We start from the raw sequence: 20,481 nt of genomic DNA on the forward strand, positions 1-20,481 counted from the left end.
CACACACACACACACATACATACACACACACACACACACACACACACACACATATATATACATACACACATGCATTCACACTCATTCACACCTAGGGGAAATTTAGCGTAGCCAATCAGATGGGAAGAAACTGGAGAAATCAGATGAAACCCTCTGGGAGGAAATGTCTCTCTTCTGCATGTGTCTCAACCACAATTAACATTCTAGCATGTTAAAGACCTGGGTGAAAAGGTTTTGTGATTAGGACATGTGCAGAAAAAAGTGTTACAGTCCATTGGTTTTATATCCTACTGTTCAGATTAATGTGTGCACTGAGTCCAAATTTCAGTAATAATATCTGAGGAAACATATTTGTTTATTTACTGAAACACACACAGAACAGGATTGAGCTCATTGTTGTACTTTAGTTTTATACTTTACTTATTATCGAAACAGCTCAACATATTGTATTTCTTTCAGATGGTCAGATTTATCCTATAATTTAATGTTTTGAGATCCGTGTGTCTAAAATGTGCTGTTTTCAATCACACACTGAATCTTTTCCATGTTTTCATTATGTTCTGTTTCTTTTCTCTTTTTAGTGCTGATTTCACTTATACCAGTGCCACATGCTCAAGGTGATTTATATATTTATATTTTCTCTATATTCTGTGTACATGTTTGATATTTAATTGGGGCTGAGAAGGTTGTGTTTGTACTGTACCATGCAGGATTTGTCAATTTGTTAAGATTTTTATCAATACCATTTTATTTAGCAGAAAGGAAGTCCTTTTAACCTTTACTCTGATATCAGTTTATTTCATGTTTAGTTTCACTTTGTGCTCTTGGTGCATTCACACACTCTTTATTTACTGTTTTTTTTTGTAAATAATTACTTTTACTTGTGATGAATAGTGTGATAAAAATAGAAAAGACTGAGCAACAATATGTGTTAAATGACCCTGTTCACCTCTGTACACTTGGGGTTTACTTTATATATAATTTATTAACACTAGAATGTTTTTACAGGGAGTCCTAAAGCTGTGGTGTCCATAAAGCCTGATACACATGTGAACAGAGGAGAGACTGTTATATTCAGATGTGACGTACAGGGAGGACGAGACACTGAGTGGACATACAGCTGGTATTGGAATAATGACACATTCTATAAAGACAGCACAGTGCAGGAGATCAGTATCTGGTCTGTTAGAGACTCTCTCAGTGGTGACTTCACCTGCAGAGGACAGAGCAATGGCTCACAGAGCTCAGAGATCAGTGATGCTGTTACTCTGACTGTATCAGGTGAGTCTGTTGCAGTAACATCTGGATTTGATAGTTTTACATTTACAGTATAATTGTGGTGAGTATTGATGCACAATATGGAGAAAAAATGTGATGTGTGATAAACATTTAGGATGATGCAATAATTATATGTAATGCAATAAATTGAAGATTAACATCTGCAATATCAAATTTTCCAATTTATTTAAAAAAACATGTTTAAATCTCCAAGCCAGTCACCAGGAGCTGTAGTTTAATTGTTTTCAGTGTTGTACCAAATTTCTACTCCCTGGCAGAATCTGACTCCTTCCTGTGCATACATAGTAGGAATAATGATGCTATGCACATGAAACTGATATTTAAAGTATTTTTTTGTAATGGGCCACATTACACATTAGTCCAATGTCAAGTGTTTACAGTGTTTTTACCTTGTTGATAAACAATTACATCGTTAACACATTTTTTTTTCAGCAGCTAAGTTCAAGGCACCACGTTTATTGCTCTATTTCACACTTTAGTGAAATAACAGAGATTAGCTCTTCTTTCCCCCAATCTTTCAATTCACTTGTGGTCCTTAATATGATTTTATTTAGTTGGAAATATGATGTAAAAATAGTTCAATTTTGTATCCATACTGTATTCAGTAACCAGTTGATCTGCATTACACATTCATAAGATTGTTATTGTGTATAAAGTAAATGTACAGATTTATAACTGTGTGTTTCCTGTGTAACAGAGGGCCCACAGGTAGTACTGAGTGTATCTCCACAGAGCTGGCTGACTGAAGGAGACTCAGTGACTCTAAGCTGTGAGGTTACAGACTCCTCTACAAACTGGACATTCAGCTGGGACACATTTGTTCCATACAGACACAATGAAGATATTTTCTGGTATAGAGCGGTGTCCCTCTCAGACATCATCAGAGAATCTGGAGACTCCTACACTATCAGTCCTGCTGCTCTTAATCACACAGGAGTTTATGTGTGCAGTGCAGAGAGATTAGAACGAGTTTATCGCACATATGACAGCAACGAACAGCCACTATGGATCACTGGTGAGGAAAAATAACAACAATAGTGTAATGTTGGAGTGTTGAATATAGTGTATGTGTAAATGAAATAGTTGAATAGCCCTAAGCACTGGTAGAGGATTATTCTCATTCAAATAGCACTGTTTAATTAAACAAGGTGTAAATGTGTTCAGTGTAAGTTATGTCATGAAAACACAATCATAATAACACATGTGAATTGTTTTGTGTTTAAGGTGAATCTCCTCCAGTCTCTCTGATCATCAATCACAACAGAACTCAACACTTTACTAAAGACTTTCTCTCACTGAGCTGTGAGGACCAGAGTAACTCTACTGGATGGAGAGTGAGTCGATACACACACAGTGAGGGAGGGTCAGATTGTTCATGGTGGGGATCAGTTACAGGATCTACATGTAATATCAGCTTCCTCTCCACATCCTACACTGGGGTTTACTGGTGTGAGTCTGAATCTGGAGAAAACAGTAATCCTGTCAACATCACAGTGCATGGTGAGTCTTCATGTAGTGTGTTTATTGTTAAAGGAAAAGGGAAATGTCTCATTACAGAATATTCAGAACTCTGAGTTTCCAACTGGGAGAACTGTTCAACAAGACACACTGAACTGGTTTATCTCAGTAATGTTTTGAAAGTTCTGAATGTTTTGTCATTTTAATATTACCTGAAGACAGCAACAGAACGGCACAGTGGAGTTTCTCTCATGAGCTGAATCAGCTACGGTAGAGCAGGTAAAACACTGAATGAGGCTGTAATGTGACTCTACACAACTCTAGTTTTACACTCCTAAAGAGTTTTCATCCAATTCAACACCACAAACACAATAACACTAATGAGATTCACACTGAAATCAAGTAGTGTTGATCAGAGTTTGCTTAAATAACTGCAGTCTCTGTAACTTTCAGTCAGTATTGGCTTAATATTATATTACAGATAAATTATTTTATTATAGAATTACACACCTTCAACTAAAGATAACTTGTCAGTGTCTGTATAAAGAAATATTCATGTTATAATTTTTTGCTGTGCATGTGATTTTCTGTTTTCTAGATGGTGATGTGATCCTGGAGAGTCCTGTCCATCCTGTGACTGAGGGACATCCTCTGACTCTACGCTGTTTAAATCGATACCCAAAGTCCTCAAACCTCCGAGCTGATTTCTATAAAGATGGATCAGTTCTCCAGACACAGACAACAGGAGAGATGATCATCCATACTGTCTCAAAGTCAGATGAAGGTTTCTACCACTGTAAACACCCAGAGAGAGGAGGGTCACCGAAAAGCTGGGTCTCAGTCAGAGGTGAGAAATCATTTCAATATTTAATTACAACTGTGACTGAATGGGTTGAACTCAGTATCTTCATGAATGAATGAATGCCTTTTTATTGTCACTATACACATGTACAGTGAAATTAAGAGCCACTCCTTTTTGGTCCGTGCCAACATGTACATAAAATAAACAAGATAGAGTAAAATAAAATAAAATAAAAAAAATATATATAACAACACGAAATAAGTAAATAATAAATAAGTTCTGAGACACTATATACCTATACTGTGAAATCAGTACATGTATGTGTTTAGAATGGTTATAGCTTTGGGGAAAAAACTATTCTTAAATCTATTAGTCCTTGTTCTGATGCACCTGTAACGTCTCCCTGAGGGCAACAGATTAAACAGATCAGAGCCAGGGTGAGAGCTGTCCTTAATGATGGTTTTTCCTCTGCTGAGGCAACGGGAGGTGTAAATATCCATCCGGGAGGGGAAAGGGCAGCCAATGATCTTCTGTGCTGCTCTTATTACTCTCTGAAGCCTCTCCCTGTCTGCCGCGGTGCAGCTACCATACCACACAGTGATACAGTATGGCAGCAGGCTCTCTACGGACGAGCGGTAGAAGGTCAGCAGCTGATTGGGGTCCAGATTGTACTTCCTGAGAACCCTCAGGAAGTGTAGCCGCGTTTGAGCCTTCTTGATAACCGCTGTGATGTTGTCCGTCCAGGAGATGTCTGCAGAGGTAAGGACACCAAGAAACCGGAAGGTGTGGACCCTCTCCACACACTCACCATTGATGAAAAGGGGGGCTAGCTCAGTGTTGTGCTTCCTGAAGTCCACAGTGATCTCCTTGGTTTTCTTAGTGTTTAGAGCCAGATTGTTCTCTGAACACCAGGCTGCCAAGTTCAGGACCTCCTCTCTATAGGCTACCTCATCTCCCTTTGAGATGAGTCCGACCACTGTGGTGTCGTCAGCAAACTTGATGATAAGATTATTATTGTGGACCGGACTACAGTCGGACGTGTAGAGACAGTACAGGAGGGGGCTCAGCACACAGCCCTGTGGAGAACCGGTGCTCAACATGCGACTGGAGGAGAGGTGGGGTCCAAGTCTCACTGTCTGAGACCGGTTAGTGAGAAAGTCCTTTATCCAGGCACATGTGAGGGGGGAGGCCAAGAGTGACCAATTGGGTGATGAGAATATCCGGAATGATTGTATTAAAAGCCGAACTATAATCCACAAAAAGCATCCGGACGTAGCTCTGTTGCTGCTCTAGATGTCTCAACACGGAGTGGAGAGCTACGGCGATAGCATCCTCTGTGGATCTGTTTGCGTGATATACAAACTGATAAGGATCGAAGTCTGGGGGGAGGTAGTCCTTGATGTGCTGAAGAACCAATCTCTCAAAGCACTTCATGATAACTGGAGTGAGGGCCACAGGACGATAATCATTTAGGCTAGTGGTGGGAGACTTCTTTGGCACTGGAATGATTGTGGCTGATTTTAGGCAGGGTGGGATGACTGCTTGGGCCAGGGAGAGATTGAAGATTCTGGTAAAGATATGGGCAAGCTGGTGAGCACACGATCTGAGCACCTTACCAGGTACTCCATCTGGGCCAGCTGCCTTCCTGGGGTTCACTGCCAGAAACATCCGTCTAACATCATGTTCCCTCACAGTAAGTAGAGTGGTGCAGGAACCAGGACGGGATGGAGGCAGGGCTGGACTGGTGCGGGAGCCAGATGAGGGTGGAGGTAAGGCTGGAGCAGATGAGTGTTGTTGTTGTGATGTTTCAAAGCGAGCAAAGAAGCAGTTTAGCTCTTCTGTCAGAATCGCACTCAGGTCTCCTGTTGTCGCATTGCGGCCTCTGTAGTTTGTGATGTCTTGTATGCCCTGCCACACCTCCCGTTTATTTTTACTGGCCAGGTGGGACTCTATGCTCCTTTTATGGTCCGCCTTAGCTTCCTTAATACCACCTTTTAGGTTGGCACGAGCGGCTCTATACAGAGCTCTATTACCAGACCTGAAGGCAGCGTCACGGGCTCTGAGGAGTGTGCGGACCTGTTTGGTCATCCAAGGTTTCTGGTTTGGGAAAACCCGAATGTTTTTGTCCACAGTCACATTTCCAATACAGAACTTGATATAGTCCAGTACCATTCCTGTTAATGTTTCTAGCTCCTGATGTTCAAATAAATCCCAGTCTGTCTGTTCGAAGCAGTCCTGAAGTTTGGAGAATGCATCGTCAGGCCAGGTGGTAACAGTCTTTGTAGTGGGCGTGACCCTGCGTCTGAGGGGGGTGTAGGCAGGGGAGAGCAGGAGGGAGAGATGGTCTGATTGGCCGAGGTGGGGGAGTGGTATGGCTCTATACGCATGCTTAATGTTGGAGTAAACATGATCCAGAGTGTTCGCCCCTCTAGTAAAACACTTAACATGTTGATAAAATTTCGGGAGTACAGTCTTCAAGTTCGCCTTATTAAAATCTCCTGCAATTATGTGAACACCTTCGGGGTAAGCCCGCTGCTGTTCGTTTATGATGCTCAACAGGAGAGAGAGCGCCGTGTTCACATTGGCGTCGGGTGGAATATACACAGCCGTGATAATCACTACTGTTAGCTCTCTCGGTAGAAAAAAGGGCCAACATCTTACAGACATGTACTCGAGGTCAGGGGAACAATGTTTATCTATCATTGTTCCGTTATTACACCAGTTCTCATGCACATACATACAGAGGCCCCCCCCCCCTTACCGGAGTCCTCAGTCCTGTCCCAGCGGAGCAAAGTACGACCTGCTAGCTGCATGCTAACATCAGGTATCCTCGGATGAAGCCAGGTTTCAGTAATAATCAAAACACAACAATCACGAATGTAGCGATTTCCAGCTAGTTGTAATTCCAAATAGACCATTTTATGCACCAGGGATCTGGCATTGGAGAGAAACAGGCTCGGTAAAGGTGGCTTGTGTGGTTGTTTTCTTAACCTTAACATAACACGAGACCTGCATCCCCTCTTCTGCTTCCTCTCCCTCCTCCATCTGTGCCTCCTTCTGGACCCGACAACAATCCACGGAGAGCCCGGCAATCTCGCTATGTCGTCTGGGATGTCGTGCGTGTGATGAAAGACTCTCGAAATAGGTATTTGGTGTTGGTCCCCAATATCCATAAGGTTCTTGCTTGTATAGCAAATGTTCACAGAACCAATAATACACAAACAAGTAATAAAGAAATAATACAAAAACAACAAAAAAGAGCACTGAAAAGGAGAGCCGTGAGTCGCTGCAACTGTGCGCGCCGCCATCTTGCCAATCTTATAATGTGATTGTCACGAAATCCATGTAAAGAAGGTTTAGGACGGATGCAATCGCAGTTAAGAGCTTTATAGAAGAGTGGCAGGCAGATAAATCCAGATCGTGAGACAATAGCGTGGTCGAAATAACAGGCAAGGTGTCAGGTGACCAACATACAGGCATAAACGAGGCAAGGCAACAATCAAAAATGAGGTATAAACCAAGGCTTGGATAACGACAGAGACTAGGCAGCTGAACATTTACTTCGCAAAATCTTCAACCATTGACAGGAACTTGGCTTGAGAGGTCGTCTCTTCAAACTCTGACAGGAACTGGGCTTGAGAGGTCGCCTCTTTGACCTCGGACAGGAACTGGGCTTGGGAGGTCACCTCTTCGACCTCGGACAGGAACTGGGCTTGAGAGGTCGCCTCTTCGACCCTTGACAGGAACTTGGCTTGAGAGGTCGCCTCCTCGACTCTTGACAGGAACTTGGCTTGAAAAGTCGCCACTTCGACCTCGAACAGGAATTTGGCTTGGGAGGTCACCTCGCTGACCTCTAGCAGGAACTTGACTTTATGCTGGAGCTCAGCAGGTGAGACCTCCTCATGGGTCTCAAGCTAGAGCTATGAGGTCACCACATGGACCTTTGGCTGGAGCACAGCAGGTGATACCTCCTCGTGGGTCTCAAGCTGGAGCTCTGAGGTCACCACGTTGATCTTCTGATAATATGTAGTAAACGGCACGTCCAGTTCATCTCTGAGGCATGGCATCCCCACAAGATCCTCAAAGATCGCCCAGGATTCTGGGCTGCCAGATTGACACTCTCCAGTCCCCAGGATCCCATGGCTGCTAAGCGCTGTGCCCACTGGCGTGCTGGTCCACAAAACCAGGACAACAGGAACCCTAGCCATTGCTTCTCGCCAGGCTTGGGGTCCATTAGGCTGGAAAAGTATATCTGGCAGTCCCCAAGAAAAAATTCAGGATCACCTGACAAACCATCAAACAGCTCCGGGAGATCGGTTCTCCTCCACTGCGGAAACTGGATTGAATTCACAGCTGGGATGGTTTGCTTGGTTTTCTTTGGGTGACATCTCCTCCGTCTTCCTGCTGCATCCAGGTAGGTGAAGTAATCTGTCACGAAATCCACGTAAAGAAAGTTTAGGACAGATGCAATCGCAGTTAAGAGCTTTATAGAAGAAAGGCAGGCAGATAAATCCAAATCATGAGTCTAAATAACAGGCAAGGGGTCAGGCGATCAACATACAGGTATGAACGAGGCAAGGCAAGAATCGAAAACGAGGCGTAAACAAAGGTCAAAACTCAGCAAGGCAAAACACAAAAACAAGGCTTGGATAACGACAGAGACTAGGTAGCTGAACGTTTACTTCACAAAGTCTGAGTGTTCACAAAGTCTCTTATATAGTTTGGTGTGATTGTGAGTTTGATTGGGACCAGGTGTGTCTGCATAGTGTTATGGAGAAGTTGAACACGTGTGTGTGGGAAGTATAGTCCATGGCGGCCATGTTTGTAGGCCTCTGTGCAGGATGGGAAATGTAGTCACTGGTTTGCTGTGACATGACAGTAATCTATAGTGCTTAGTTTATGTAAGTACATGTACAGTATGGTATTTGAGCACGAGTGAACATGGATTTATTTGTACTGCCGTTTGAGTAAAACATACAAACAGTTCATCATGAATAAAGTGTTATTATAATGATTATTTTATTCAGCGTCAGGTCCATCAGGTGTAGAAGCTCCATTCTCAGTGCTCATGCTGATCAGTAGTGTAGTGATGGCCTCTCTGCTGGTGACCATCATTCTGCTGTTCAAATGTTACAGAGCTCGAGGTAACAACTCTTTCAGTATGTTTTACATAATGAACAAACTAACTTTAATTACTGCCAGAAAAATATTTTCTCTTAAAGAAAAGTAGAAATCATTTGACTCACTATTAGCATTTAACAAAAGTAAAAACATTTTGAAGTGACTGAAGACGACTGAATGAATGATGTTGATTTTCTAACACATCTGAGGCACTGGCACTTAAATGCAGTTCGGTTGCTTTTCTGTCATAAACACCTGGAGTAAAATTGTAATGAAACAAATGACCTTTTTCATTTCTTTAACAGCTCACAATGGTGAATACAGAATCCAGAACGCAGTCATAGAGGACTCAGCAAAGTTCATCAATAAAAAGAGGATCCGTTTAATGTAGAAATCATTTCATAATTGCTTTAGAGTCATTTTGTGGATTGTAAATAATACTGATCTGTCGCTTTAACATCATGCTGTTTGTAGCTCAGCATCTTACACGCACTCGTCTTTCTGACTGGGTTTGTTTAGCTGAAGCCTGCAAACCTCCTCATGAGGTGAAAGTGAACATGTGTTTAGTCTCTAATAAAGCCTACATGTTGCTAATGCAAAAACACGTGTGAAATAAATGTGTCTGCTATTGGAGTGAGTTTCATCCCAACATGGTGACCTGCACATTACAACCTCAAAACGTTTCATGTTACATTACTGATGAACATTTTGGTGTGCGTTATTGAGAGCAGACTCGAGGTGTGTATTTTATATTTGGTTTGACTTTTCTTTTCAGCTGTGTGAACTTTAATTGAAGTTGTGTGAGGAGATGTGTGGTTGGAATGTTTTGTTCAATAAAAACCTTCAAATAAATGCACCAGTATCGATGAAGACTATGTGCACAATATATAATAAGGGTTATATATCATTTTGTTCACTCCGTTAGTTAACCTGGTTGCAATGATGTGTGAAGTACATGTAATATAATGAGAAAACTCTGAGCAAATACTCTTGTGCCTTTTAAATATCACCATTTTATTTTTAACATTTTGTATTTTTTCAAATAGGAAATAAAAAGAATCTTTACCAAGACAATGTGTACTTTATTTCTCGACAAGAAAAATGATGAAGATGTAAGAAATGTGAACAAAAATACATGGTTAATGTTAAGCTGTGTACATTTTTTAAGTAAACTACTCTGGTTAATGACGTCAGTATGTGTTGAGGGACACGGTGGATAGATTAGGTAGATAAGTTAGATAACCATCTGTTAACTTAGCTAGTGATGGAAAGTGCTCTTTCAGCTCTTCTGCTGGTGATTGAGTACGCTAGTCGTACTTGTCATTAGTTACTATGGGTGTAACGATACGCTCCGGTCACGATTCAAATCAATTTACAATACTGACTTCAGGATTTCGATTCGATTCGATTTTTGTCTGTATAAAAGTAAATAAATTAAAAATGCCTATGAACAGAGGTTTAATATTGTTCACAAAATGTACTACAGGTTCACTATATCTTAAACATAAATTATAAATACTTTCCAATATTTTGACTGAATAAACAAAGTGTCTGACCCAGGGAAAATGTTAATATCATATAGAACATCATATTGCTCTAATAATAGAGAATATCAGATTTAGAAACCAAAATGAACTTTTGGAGGCTTGGAGGCTTTTTGGTCAGGTCCACCATTACCAGTTTTGAGGGGGAAGAAGTCATAATATATGATATTACTAGAATAAAGTCTGAATCTTTTGATAAAAAAATAATAATATGACATAATGGTGCATATCACAGCAACAAAACTAGCCTAAAGAAAGATGTTACTTTACAAATAAAGAAATACTTCATCTTCTGCCGCATCCGCACCAGAAAATTATTACTATTATAACTTTAAAACTCACACAGTGTGGTAAGGAAAATGATTAGAGGAAATGAAATGAAGACACAGGAGAGAGCGACCTCTGGTGGTCAGTCGTGGCATTGCGGGGAGCGACAGTGACGTTGCGTGAATACAAGCTCCGCCCATTATTCCCTTATTCACATATCCTATGCACACACCACTCTAATTTACCCTCATAACTAATCTAATTTACATGAAACACACCCTCATTTATAAAGCTGTAAAAATAGAGAGCCAATAAAAGGAAAGAATTTACAGACTACAGATTTCCAAGATCTGAGGAAGTAAATATTTATTTCAGTGAAGCTGAGTTAGAGATGTGTCTCAAGTGTCTGCAAAAAAATAATAGTTTATAATAATAAAATAATATTAACTGTACATTAAAATCTGTACAGAATGTCAGTCATTTTTACATTTTACATAATTTTACATTTTGCATTTATTTCGTGTGTACGGATGTGGATGTCACGAGTTCCCCTTCAAGCAGCGCGCTGTGGAGCATGTGAGCGCGCGTTAGCTTTTCCCTTGTTGACAATCGTGACATTTTGACACGTGCATTTGTTATGTTTCTGTTATGTCTCCTCCCTGTTCTGACGTTGGCTATGGTTTCACGTGTCTGAATTGCCCTCAGCCGTCAGCCATTATGAGGCTGATTAGGTTTGTATATATACCGCGCGCCTCCCAGCACACAGCGTGGAATATTAGAGTAGATTAGATTAAATATAGATAGTCATAGTCATAGTCATGCTGGTTTCTCCGCTCCCAGTCCCTCGCTATCGTTTATGTTTCATGTTTGGTATATTGACACTGTTGTCCGTGACCACAACCTTGATTCCTGCCTAGCCCTGTGTATGCCTGTTTGCTGATCACCTGACCTCTTGCATGTTTGTGGATTATGTTTTGGATCACGTATTGGATTTACCTGCCTGTGTCTCTACAATAAAACTGTTTAACCTGCGATTGCATCCTACCTTATCTCCGTTGCGTCACGATACATGACAGTGGAAGCTAACTGCACAGGCTGAAAATAAAACAAACCAGATAAACAATGTATAGATTTTATTTCTTAGCGCTTTATTCATAATATACATTTGATGTAGAAACAACCTTCAGAACACTGAAAATTACAGAAAATAATGTATTCTACTTATTTCTCTAGTTATTGCCAATAAAAATAGCTTGCATTATTAAATCTGAGCCGAATTAAAACATGTTCTTTAAAAAATATATTTTAAATTAAAATTGAGAATGTATTTGAGTAAATGTGATTTGAAGATCAGTTACAGGAGTGATGATGGATCCTGACAGGATTAGACCACTTTAGCACGGAGGATCATCACAATGAGAGCGACAGTAAAACATTTACATTTTACACATAAATAAAATGTAAACATCATTTATTTTTAACTTAAAACAAATGTCAGATAATAACAGCACTGTTTTCATTTTTATTAAGAAATAAAATTCAGTTTTATAAATTTATATTAGATTTGACTAACAGGACAGATGATCAGTGGTGCTGAATTTTCACCTCCATCATTAGTGCAGGGACTGAAGTATGGATAAAGTTTCTCAGTGAAAGTCTGACCAGTGAAAGAGTAGATATGAGATTTTACATCAACATCATAGAAGGAGATCAGACCCTCCTCATAATCCACAAACACCCCCACCTTCTGAGGAGCCGCGTTCAAGGAGAGGGAGACACGAGCAGAGTCCAGAGCATAATATTCAGTCTTATTCCTCATCCTCACACACCAGTATCCATCTTCAGTATAGGCTGTAATCTTCCCTTTCCTGTTAATGGACTCCCGGGCCACTCCTAAATCCCACTCAGTCTTCCCTCTGACCTGCACCTCATAGTAAAATCTCCCTGAGGAGAATCCCTCCTTTCCCAACGCAATGACATAATAATTAAACCTCTCTGGGTTATCAGGGAGATCCTGTCTCTTGTCTCCACATGTAACTTGTTTCCCATCATCAGACAGGATGAGATAAGGATTCGCTGTATCAGGATCCAGAGTCACATCCACTGAGAGACAGAAACACAGCGTACATCAGTTTTATCATTGCACAGTGTGTAACAGTGAAGAAATATAGATTTAGTCATGTGATCAATAAGAGCTCACAAACCTGCATATTCCTGAATTCTCTTCATTTCTGTTTGGAAAATAATATACAATATTATTTGCTATTACATTTTTATTTTTACTTAAATTCTTGATTATTATAAATTACAGTGAGGGGAAAAAAGTATTTGATCCCATGCTGATTTTGTACGTTTGCCCACTGACAAATAAATTATCAGTCTATAATTTTAATGGTAGATTTATTTGAACAGTGAGAGACAGAATAACAACAAGAAAATCCAGAAAAACGCATGTCAAAAATGTTATAAATTGATTTGCATTTTAATGGGGGAAATAAGTATTTGACCCCCTCTCAATCAGAAAGATTTCTGGCTCCCAGGTGTCTTTTATACAGGTAACGAGCTGAGATTAGGAGCACACTCTTAAAGGGAGTGCTCCTAATCTCAGCCTGTTACCTGTATAAAAGACATCTGTCCACAGAAGCAATCAATCAATCAGATTCCAAACTCTCCACCATGGCCAAGACCAAAGAGCTCTCCAAGGATGTCAGGGACAAGATTGTAGACCTACACAAGTCTGGAATGGGCTACAAGACCATTGCCAAGCAGCTTGGTGAGAAGGTGACAACAGTTGGTGTGATTATTCGCAGATGGAAGAAACACAAAAGAACTGTCAATCTCCCTCGGTCTGGGGCTCCATGCAAGATCTCACCTCGTGGAGTTGTAACGATCATGAGAACAGTGAGGAATCAGCCCAGAACTACACGGGAGGATCTTGTCGATGATCTCAAGGCAGCTGGGACCATAGTCACCAAGAGAACAATTGGTAACACACTACGCCGTGAAGGACTGAAATCCTGCAGCGCGCACAAGGTCCGCTGCTCAAGAAAACACATATACATGCCCGTCTGAAGTTTGCCAATGAACATCTGAATGATTCAGAGGACAACTGGGTGGAAGTGTTGTGGTCAGATGAGACCAAAATGGAGCTCTTTGGCATCAACTCAACTCGCCGTGTTTGGAGGAGGAGGAATGCTGCCTATGACCCCAAGAACACCATCCCCACCGTCAAACATGGAGGTGGAAACATTATGCTTTGGGGGTGTTTTTCTGCTAAGGGGACAGGACAACTTCACCGCATCAAAGGGACGATGGACGGGGCCATGTACCGTCAAATCTTGGGTGAGAACCTCCTTCCCTCAGCCAGGGCATTGAAAATGGGTCGTGGATGGGTATTCCAGCATGATGATGACCCAAAACACATGGCCAAGGCAACAAAGGAGTGGCTCAAGAAGAAGCATATTAAGGTCCTGGAGTGGCCTAGCCAGTCTCCAGACCTTAATCCCATAGAAAATCTGTGGAGGGAGCTGAAGGTTCGAGTTGCCAAACGTCAGCCTCGAAACCTTAATGACTTGGAGAAGATCTGCAAAGAGGAGTGGGACAAAATCCCTCCTGAGATGTGTGCAAACCTGGTGGCCAACTACAAGAAACATCTGACCTCTGTGATTGCCAACAAGCGTTTTGCCACCAAGTACTAAGTCATGTTTTGCAGAGGGGTCAAATACATATTTCCCTCATTAAAATGCAAATCAATTTACCGTAATTTTCGGACTATTGAGCGCACCTGAATATAAGCCGCACCAACTAACTTTAAAAAGAAAAAAAAAATTGGACATATATAGGCCGCACTTGTCTATAAGCCGCAGGTGTCCACGTTGTAACATGAGATATTTACATAGAAAGATGTTACACAGAAAGCTTTTTTTAAACTTTTAATTAAATACGTACCGTAAATGCATTTTTCTGAACAGTACCTGTAACACGGCTGGTTGAAAAAATAAAATACAGTTGCCTACCAGGAAAAGTCATTGATCGCTATCTTCATCTTCCTCCTGTGCACTAAAACCACTAAAGTCGTCATCTTCAGTGTCGGAATTGAACAGCCTCAGAATTAGCGGTATTTCGTCACACACTTCCTCAGTCTCTCTTTCGTTGTCGCTCTCGATGTCACTTACGTCTCGAGGCAAATTCACCCTTGAGCTTGTGCTGTCCTCTTCATCACGCAGCAGTCCAGCCTTTCGAAACCCGTTGGTGATAGTAGATTTTTTGACACTGCTCCACGCTGTTAGGATCCACTGGCAGACTTGTGCAAAAGTTGCTCTTCGCATGCTATTTCCTTCTTCGACAGCCAGATCAATTGCCTTTAGCTTGAAAGTTGCATCATATGCATTTCTTCGTGTGTTTTCCATGATGAGGGGGTGTGCATGAAGCGCAAAATGACTGATCTGAAGAATTTAGTGAGAGTGCGTTTGATTTAATTCGAACAGTTTCATTGGTCCACTGTGACCTGTTCGGTAATTTCATTGGTCTGATGTGACGAGGCTAAATGTTTTGGCGGCATGAAGCTCGTTAGCCCGTAAAAATCCATAAATTAGCCGCATCATTGTTTAAGCCGCAGTGTTCAAAGCGTGTGAAAAAAGTAGCGGCTTATAGTCCGGAAATTACGGTATAACATTTTTGACATGCATTTTTCTGGATTTTCTTGTTGTTATTCTGTCTCTCACTGTTCAAATAAATCTACCATTAAAATTATAGAATGATCATTTCTTTGTCAGTGGGCAAACATACAAAATCATCAGGGGATCAAATACTTTTTTCCCTCACTGTACATGTAAATAAAAAATACTGTAATAATAAAACCAAAACACAAAAAAAGTAGTGTTAAAAAAACATGTATTTCTGTTACCAGGATCTTTAGAAATTTCACCAAAATGAATTTATTCTTAGACTGAATTGTCTCTGACCAAATACTGACCAGTTTCATCAAGCTTCTCCATTTCCTCACTGAGAGTTTCCTGAAGCTGAGACCGAGCTCTCCTCAGAGGCTCCAGACTCAGATGAGAGTTAATTGTGACGTCAGTCCAGTCCTGGGTGTGTGGAGGGCTGCACAGTGACGGGTAAATCTACAGTACAGCAGGAGAGAGGAGAAATCCCTCAGCATGGGGACTGCTGTCCTGTCATGTGCTGCACTGCTATTGAGAAACAGAGGGACTCTGACCTGTAGGAGGTGGAGGTGATCCTCAGTGTGTGAGATCTGCTCCAGCTCAGTGTTTCTCCTCTTTAGCTCAGTGATTTCCTGCTCCAGCTCTTTAATCAACTCTTCAGCCTGCTTCTCTGCTGCTTTCTGCTTCTCCTCCATCACCTGAAGCAGCTCAGCCTGGCTTCTCTCAATGCAGCGCATCAGAGCACTGAAGATCTCCACACCGTCTGCTTTCTCCTTCTCTGTGTTTTTCTAACAGGAGACACATCGAGCTAAATGATTTTATTTCATATGATTATATCAGGATTCTCCTAATGTGTTTTTATAAAGACGTTATTGTGTAGGTTAGTTAAGAGACTCACTTTATTGCGTTCTACAGAGTGTTTGATTTCCTCAATCTTCTTCAGTCGCTCCTGGATCATCTGCTGAACTTCTGCTCGTGTCTTCCCCAACTCAGTCTGAGAAAAATATATATTATGTATAAACTTATTAAAAATAAAGGTGACATTTGGGTTAAATATGCATCATTAATTTTCAGTCTCTCACCTTCTTCTCTCCACTCGCCTCCTCTATAGGAACAGTGTTGTGAGTTTTGTGGTCTCCCTCAGTACAGAACTGACACACACACGTCTGGTCGTCTCTACAGAACAGCTCCAGGGGTCTCTCATGTTTCTGGCAGATGTAGTCCTCCAGGTTCTCCACAGGCTCCATCAGTTTGTGCTTCTTCAATGAAGAAACTCTCTCATGAGGTTCCAGGTGAGTCTTGCAGTAAGAGGTCATACAGGTCAGGCAGGACTTCACAGCTACACGTTTCTTTTCACAGCAGATGTCACAGAGCACCAGAGATTGGGTCGGTTTTTCTGCAGCGCTGCTGGATTTCACCTGAACTGACTTCTTAAATGGAGCAGCAAGTCCAGAGATGAACGTATTAACACATAACTCAGGTCTTTTAAGGAATTCCTCCTTACACATTGGACACTGGCAGTGTGAACTGCTGTCCCAGAACTCTTTGAGACAGATCATACAGAAGTTGTGTCCACATGGAGTAGAGACTGGATCAGTGAACACATCCAGACAGATGGAGCACTGGAGCTGATCTTCACACAGGACACTGCTGGAGGAAGCCATGACTGACACAGGAGACACCATGAGAGTGGATTTAGACCACAGATAACTTTACACATTATTCATGAAAATTATCCAGAACTAAAGCTCTCAGTATCGTGCTGTTAGAGTAAAATATAACTTTCTCTGTGTGAGTAAACACATAAAATCCACTTGAACTGTGACAAACCCAGTGCACTTTGAGCAGTTAGTAAATGACAAAATGAACAATAGTTACTGATAGGAACAGGAAGTAGTATCTGAAATATGCATTATAGTCATTCTGAAATATATATTAAAACCCTTTATATTATTTTTTAAAATTGTACATTTGCATTTCCGGTATTTCAGGGTTGAGGGTTATTATGCAGTATGTAAAGTCTGATTAAACCATGTAGAGTCTGATTAATCACCTACAGATATAAAATAACTAACTAACCAACTGTAATTTACTGGGAGGTTTGGAGTGGTTTTGCTTCTTTTAACAAGTTTATTATAAAAATATTGAGGTGAAATTTAGATAACATTTTCCCTTTTATAATGTAAGTGTTTATTTTTTCCAGAAACAGATCCTGTTTATAAAACTCACAATGAATCTCCTGTTATATTTACAGTTATATCATTACTCAGGAACAGCACAATAACAGACAGAGCCACTAAACTTACACTAAAAAACTTACTGTAATTTCTGTGCTTTTATCATAATCAATCATGTACTTCACTGAACTACAATATTCATTTTATTTATTTTAATTAAGAATTAAAAGGCATTAGTGTCCCACTTTGTATTAAATGTCCTTAAGCATTATGTGTGTCATTATTCATCAAAGTGAGGTGGAAATGGATGCAAATGCAGAGAGTTTATAATGAAGAATCAGGCAGACAAATCCAAATCTTTAAGTAGGGGTGTAATCACAGTACAGGCAAGGTCAGACAAATCATTTTCCCAACAGCCTTCTGGCTCGTCCACTTGATCTTTAGCAAACTGCAGAAGGTCAACAATGTTCTTAATGGAGAGCAGTGGCTTTCCCTTTGCAGTCCTGCCATGCACCATTGTTGTTCAGTGTTCTCCTGATGGTGGACTCATGAACATGAACATTAGACAATGTGAGAGAGGTTTTTAGTTGCTCAGAAGTTACCCTGGGTTCCTTTGTGGCCTCGCAATCTACTGTATTACAATACACGTTCACATACTTTTGCCACTCAATAAATAAATGACCGAGTATAATATTCATTTGTCTTATTTGTTTAAATGGGTTCTCTTTGTCTACATTTAGGACTTGTGTGAAGATCTGATGATGTTTTAGGTCGTATTCATGCAGATTGATAGAAAATTCTAAAGGCTTCACAAACTTTCAAGTTCTCTTTTTCTTCTTTTCTTACTTTATTTCATAATGTGCTCTGACACACTGTCTTGTTAAAATTACAAGTAAAACCATATTTAATACACAGATAGTTTGGGTTGTTACAAATATAATACACACAGTGATGTAGTAATTCTGTAGTAAATAGAAATGTAGAGTTATTTAGTATACTATTTAGTACGAGCGCAGTGTAGAATATTAATATCATATATATGTTTATGACAAAAGCCCCGTATGTGCCAAACAGCCCCACCCATATCAGGACACAACTCTGTAGTTACTTCATCACGTATCTTTGGCTTTAAATCATTTATCACAATATAGCTGACTGTCATGTCTGTGAAGTAAAATTGATATTAAATATGTCTTTATAAAACATGTCTATGAAGAATTTACACACACACACACACACACACACACACACACACACACACACACAGAGAGAGAGAGAGAGAGACACAATTTCTCGTGTGAATGTTGTTCAAGACTCCCCATTTTGCCAACCAAGCCCCTATTTGCTCTCTCTCTCTCTCTCTCTCTCTCTCTCTCTGTCTCTCTCTGTGTGTGTGTGTGTTATGAAAGAGACAGGATGGAGTTCAGTCCACTCGCTGTGATGCTCTGTGAGTAAATGTTCTCTTTGTGTCTTCATTAGAGTGAGTGGTGGGGTATAAAGTTGTTCATCTGCAGTCTGAATGTCTTGAGAGTCATTTAGGAAATTATCCATGAGCACAAATACATCTGATCGCGCGCGACGTCTCTGAACAGTTATGTTCGGTGGATCTCTCAGTGGTGATGTAAGTCTGATCTATATGGAGTTACTTTTGTAACACTCTCGTTATGCTGTCTTTTTTTCTATTCGCGAACTTTTCTGATGCACTTTTTTTCCGCGTCTGGACTCTTTCTTTCTTTCTTTCTTTCTTTCTATCTATCTTTCTTTCTTTCGTTTGCTTCTGACATCTGGCACATTTTTACGGGGCGTGTTGGGGGGCGGGGTTGGTGGATGGTATGGGCGAGTCTTACAAGAATGTCTGTTAGTCAACTGATTTTTGGAGAGGGAGGTGCTCAGATAGTTAACCACGCCCACCCGAGTGCTCATCAGCAGGGTAACAGTTGTAGTTGCAACAGCTGACAAAAATAAGAGTAATGTGAGGGAAATTACTCATTTTTACTTTGTAATAAGTTTGTTCTGTTCATGTTCATTTGAGGATAACGCCTAAGAAGGCCATGTCATGTCACTGACGTTTACATGGACAGCAGTAATCTAATTATTGACCTTACTCTGATTAAGATAATATTGTGATTAAGGTGTTTACATGTCTGTAATACATGTCCATAATGCGACTAAAACAGGAATACTCCACCTGTCTTAATTCGATTAGAGCTTAATTCGATTATGACCTTAATTAGATTAAGGTAAGTAAAAATTGCTGTTTACATGGTAGTTTCTTAATTAGAGTATGGTCTTAATCGGATTAAGAGTGGATTATTGTTGTCCATATAAACGCAGCTACTGAGATCAGTACAGAATGTTTATCTGCTTACGGAGACACAAACATCTTCTTCTGTTCAAGGTTCGTCTGTCCAAGACCCTAAAACAAAGCCTGTTTGAACTGCCTCAAACTGCTTCTAATCGGTACACAGAATTATGTCATGCTCTGCGTTTCATATCTATAGTAGTGGTTTAGTGCAAGGGCTTCAGAGCGCTCTCATTATTCTCTCCAGCTTTCTTCTATCCTGTATTAACCATCTTTCTGTAATAAACCTTTTTTACCTTCAGAGGACGAGTCTGTGAGGGTTGTCTAATTTCCACGACAATTTGAAGTCTCCTGGCTGGGCTGCACGAGTCTTTCAGATTTTCTGGACAACAAGCAAACCGGAGGACGCCCATGGAAAAGTTTCACCCTGAAGGCCGTGTTAACACGCAGGCAGTTTCCCCTGTGTTGTGCAGAGTGAAAGACTTATGCAGCCTTACCACTGACTAGTAGGAATCATCAAGAATTTAGAATTAGAATTAGAATTAGAAGTTTTACGAAGGCATAGTGTATTGCTGTCTCTATGGAAGGGAGTCAATGATATAAGAAATGCGTGTATTACATTGAGAGAAGTATTACATGGAGGCGATTTCTTATAAGAAGTTCGAGGAACTTTGCCTCTGTGAGAGCAGAGATATTCGTGTTTCATAGATTACAGCTTCAAAAGCTGTAATACTGACGGGTATATATATATATATATATATATATATAGAGAGAGAGAGAGAGAGAGAGAGAGAGAGAGAGAGAGAGAGATAATAAAGGTAAAAATATTTGCTAATGGAAAGAGTCC

The 20,481-nt window shown here is 40.5% G+C and overlaps 2 protein-coding genes across 2 annotated transcripts; one reads left to right on the forward strand and one right to left on the reverse strand.

The window, feature by feature from the left end:
• The first annotated feature begins 475 nt into the window (after window positions 1-475).
• On the forward strand, window positions 476-10,228 carry LOC128610515 (Fc receptor-like protein 5). Its single transcript, XM_053629881.1, has 7 exons — window positions 476-617; window positions 1,009-1,281; window positions 1,997-2,314; window positions 2,524-2,799; window positions 3,356-3,604; window positions 8,587-8,703; window positions 8,986-10,228. The coding sequence occupies exons 1-7, from the start codon at window positions 545-547 to the stop codon at window positions 9,069-9,071; spliced, it is 1,392 nt and encodes a 463-aa protein (XP_053485856.1). The 5' UTR covers window positions 476-544; the 3' UTR covers window positions 9,072-10,228.
• Window positions 10,229-11,618: 1,390 nt separating this feature from the next.
• On the reverse strand, window positions 11,619-20,069 carry LOC128610511 (E3 ubiquitin-protein ligase TRIM39-like). The gene is made up of 7 exons (XM_053629878.1): window positions 19,931-20,069; window positions 16,238-16,821; window positions 16,054-16,149; window positions 15,710-15,943; window positions 15,467-15,614; window positions 12,696-12,722; window positions 11,619-12,594 (listed from the first exon to the last, which is right to left on the reverse strand). Exons 2-7 carry the CDS (start codon window positions 16,817-16,819, stop codon window positions 12,050-12,052), a joined length of 1,632 nt encoding a protein of 543 aa, XP_053485853.1. The 5' UTR covers window positions 16,820-16,821; window positions 19,931-20,069; the 3' UTR covers window positions 11,619-12,049.
• Window positions 20,070-20,481: the final 412 nt, after the last annotated feature.

This window comes from Ictalurus furcatus, chromosome 7 (assembly GCF_023375685.1).
Source record: "Ictalurus furcatus strain D&B chromosome 7, Billie_1.0, whole genome shotgun sequence".
Lineage (NCBI taxonomy): Eukaryota > Metazoa > Chordata > Actinopteri > Siluriformes > Ictaluridae > Ictalurus > Ictalurus furcatus.

What these genes read in the sequence shown, in the direction of transcription:
- LOC128610515 (XM_053629881.1), top strand. Translation starts at nt 545, where the DNA reads ATGTTTTCATTATGTTCTGTTTCTTTTCTCTTTTTAGTGCTGATTTCA. An exon ending in TGTTACTCTGACTGTATCAG is followed by an intron (nt 1,282 to 1,996) that starts GTGAGTCTGTTG and finishes CCTGTGTAACAG; the next exon opens with AGGGCCCACAGGTAGTACTG. An exon ending in TGTCAACATCACAGTGCATG is followed by an intron (nt 2,800 to 3,355) that starts GTGAGTCTTCAT and finishes TCTGTTTTCTAG; the next exon opens with ATGGTGATGTGATCCTGGAG.
- LOC128610511 (XM_053629878.1), bottom strand. Translation starts at nt 16,819, where the DNA reads ATGGCTTCCTCCAGCAGTGTCCTGTGTGAAGATCAGCTCCAGTGCTCC. An exon ending in AGGCGAGTGGAGAGAAGAAG is followed by an intron (nt 16,150 to 16,237) that starts GTGAGAGACTGA and finishes TATTTTTCTCAG; the next exon opens with ACTGAGTTGGGGAAGACACG. An exon ending in ACTCTGTAGAACGCAATAAA is followed by an intron (nt 15,944 to 16,053) that starts GTGAGTCTCTTA and finishes GTCTCCTGTTAG; the next exon opens with AAAAACACAGAGAAGGAGAA.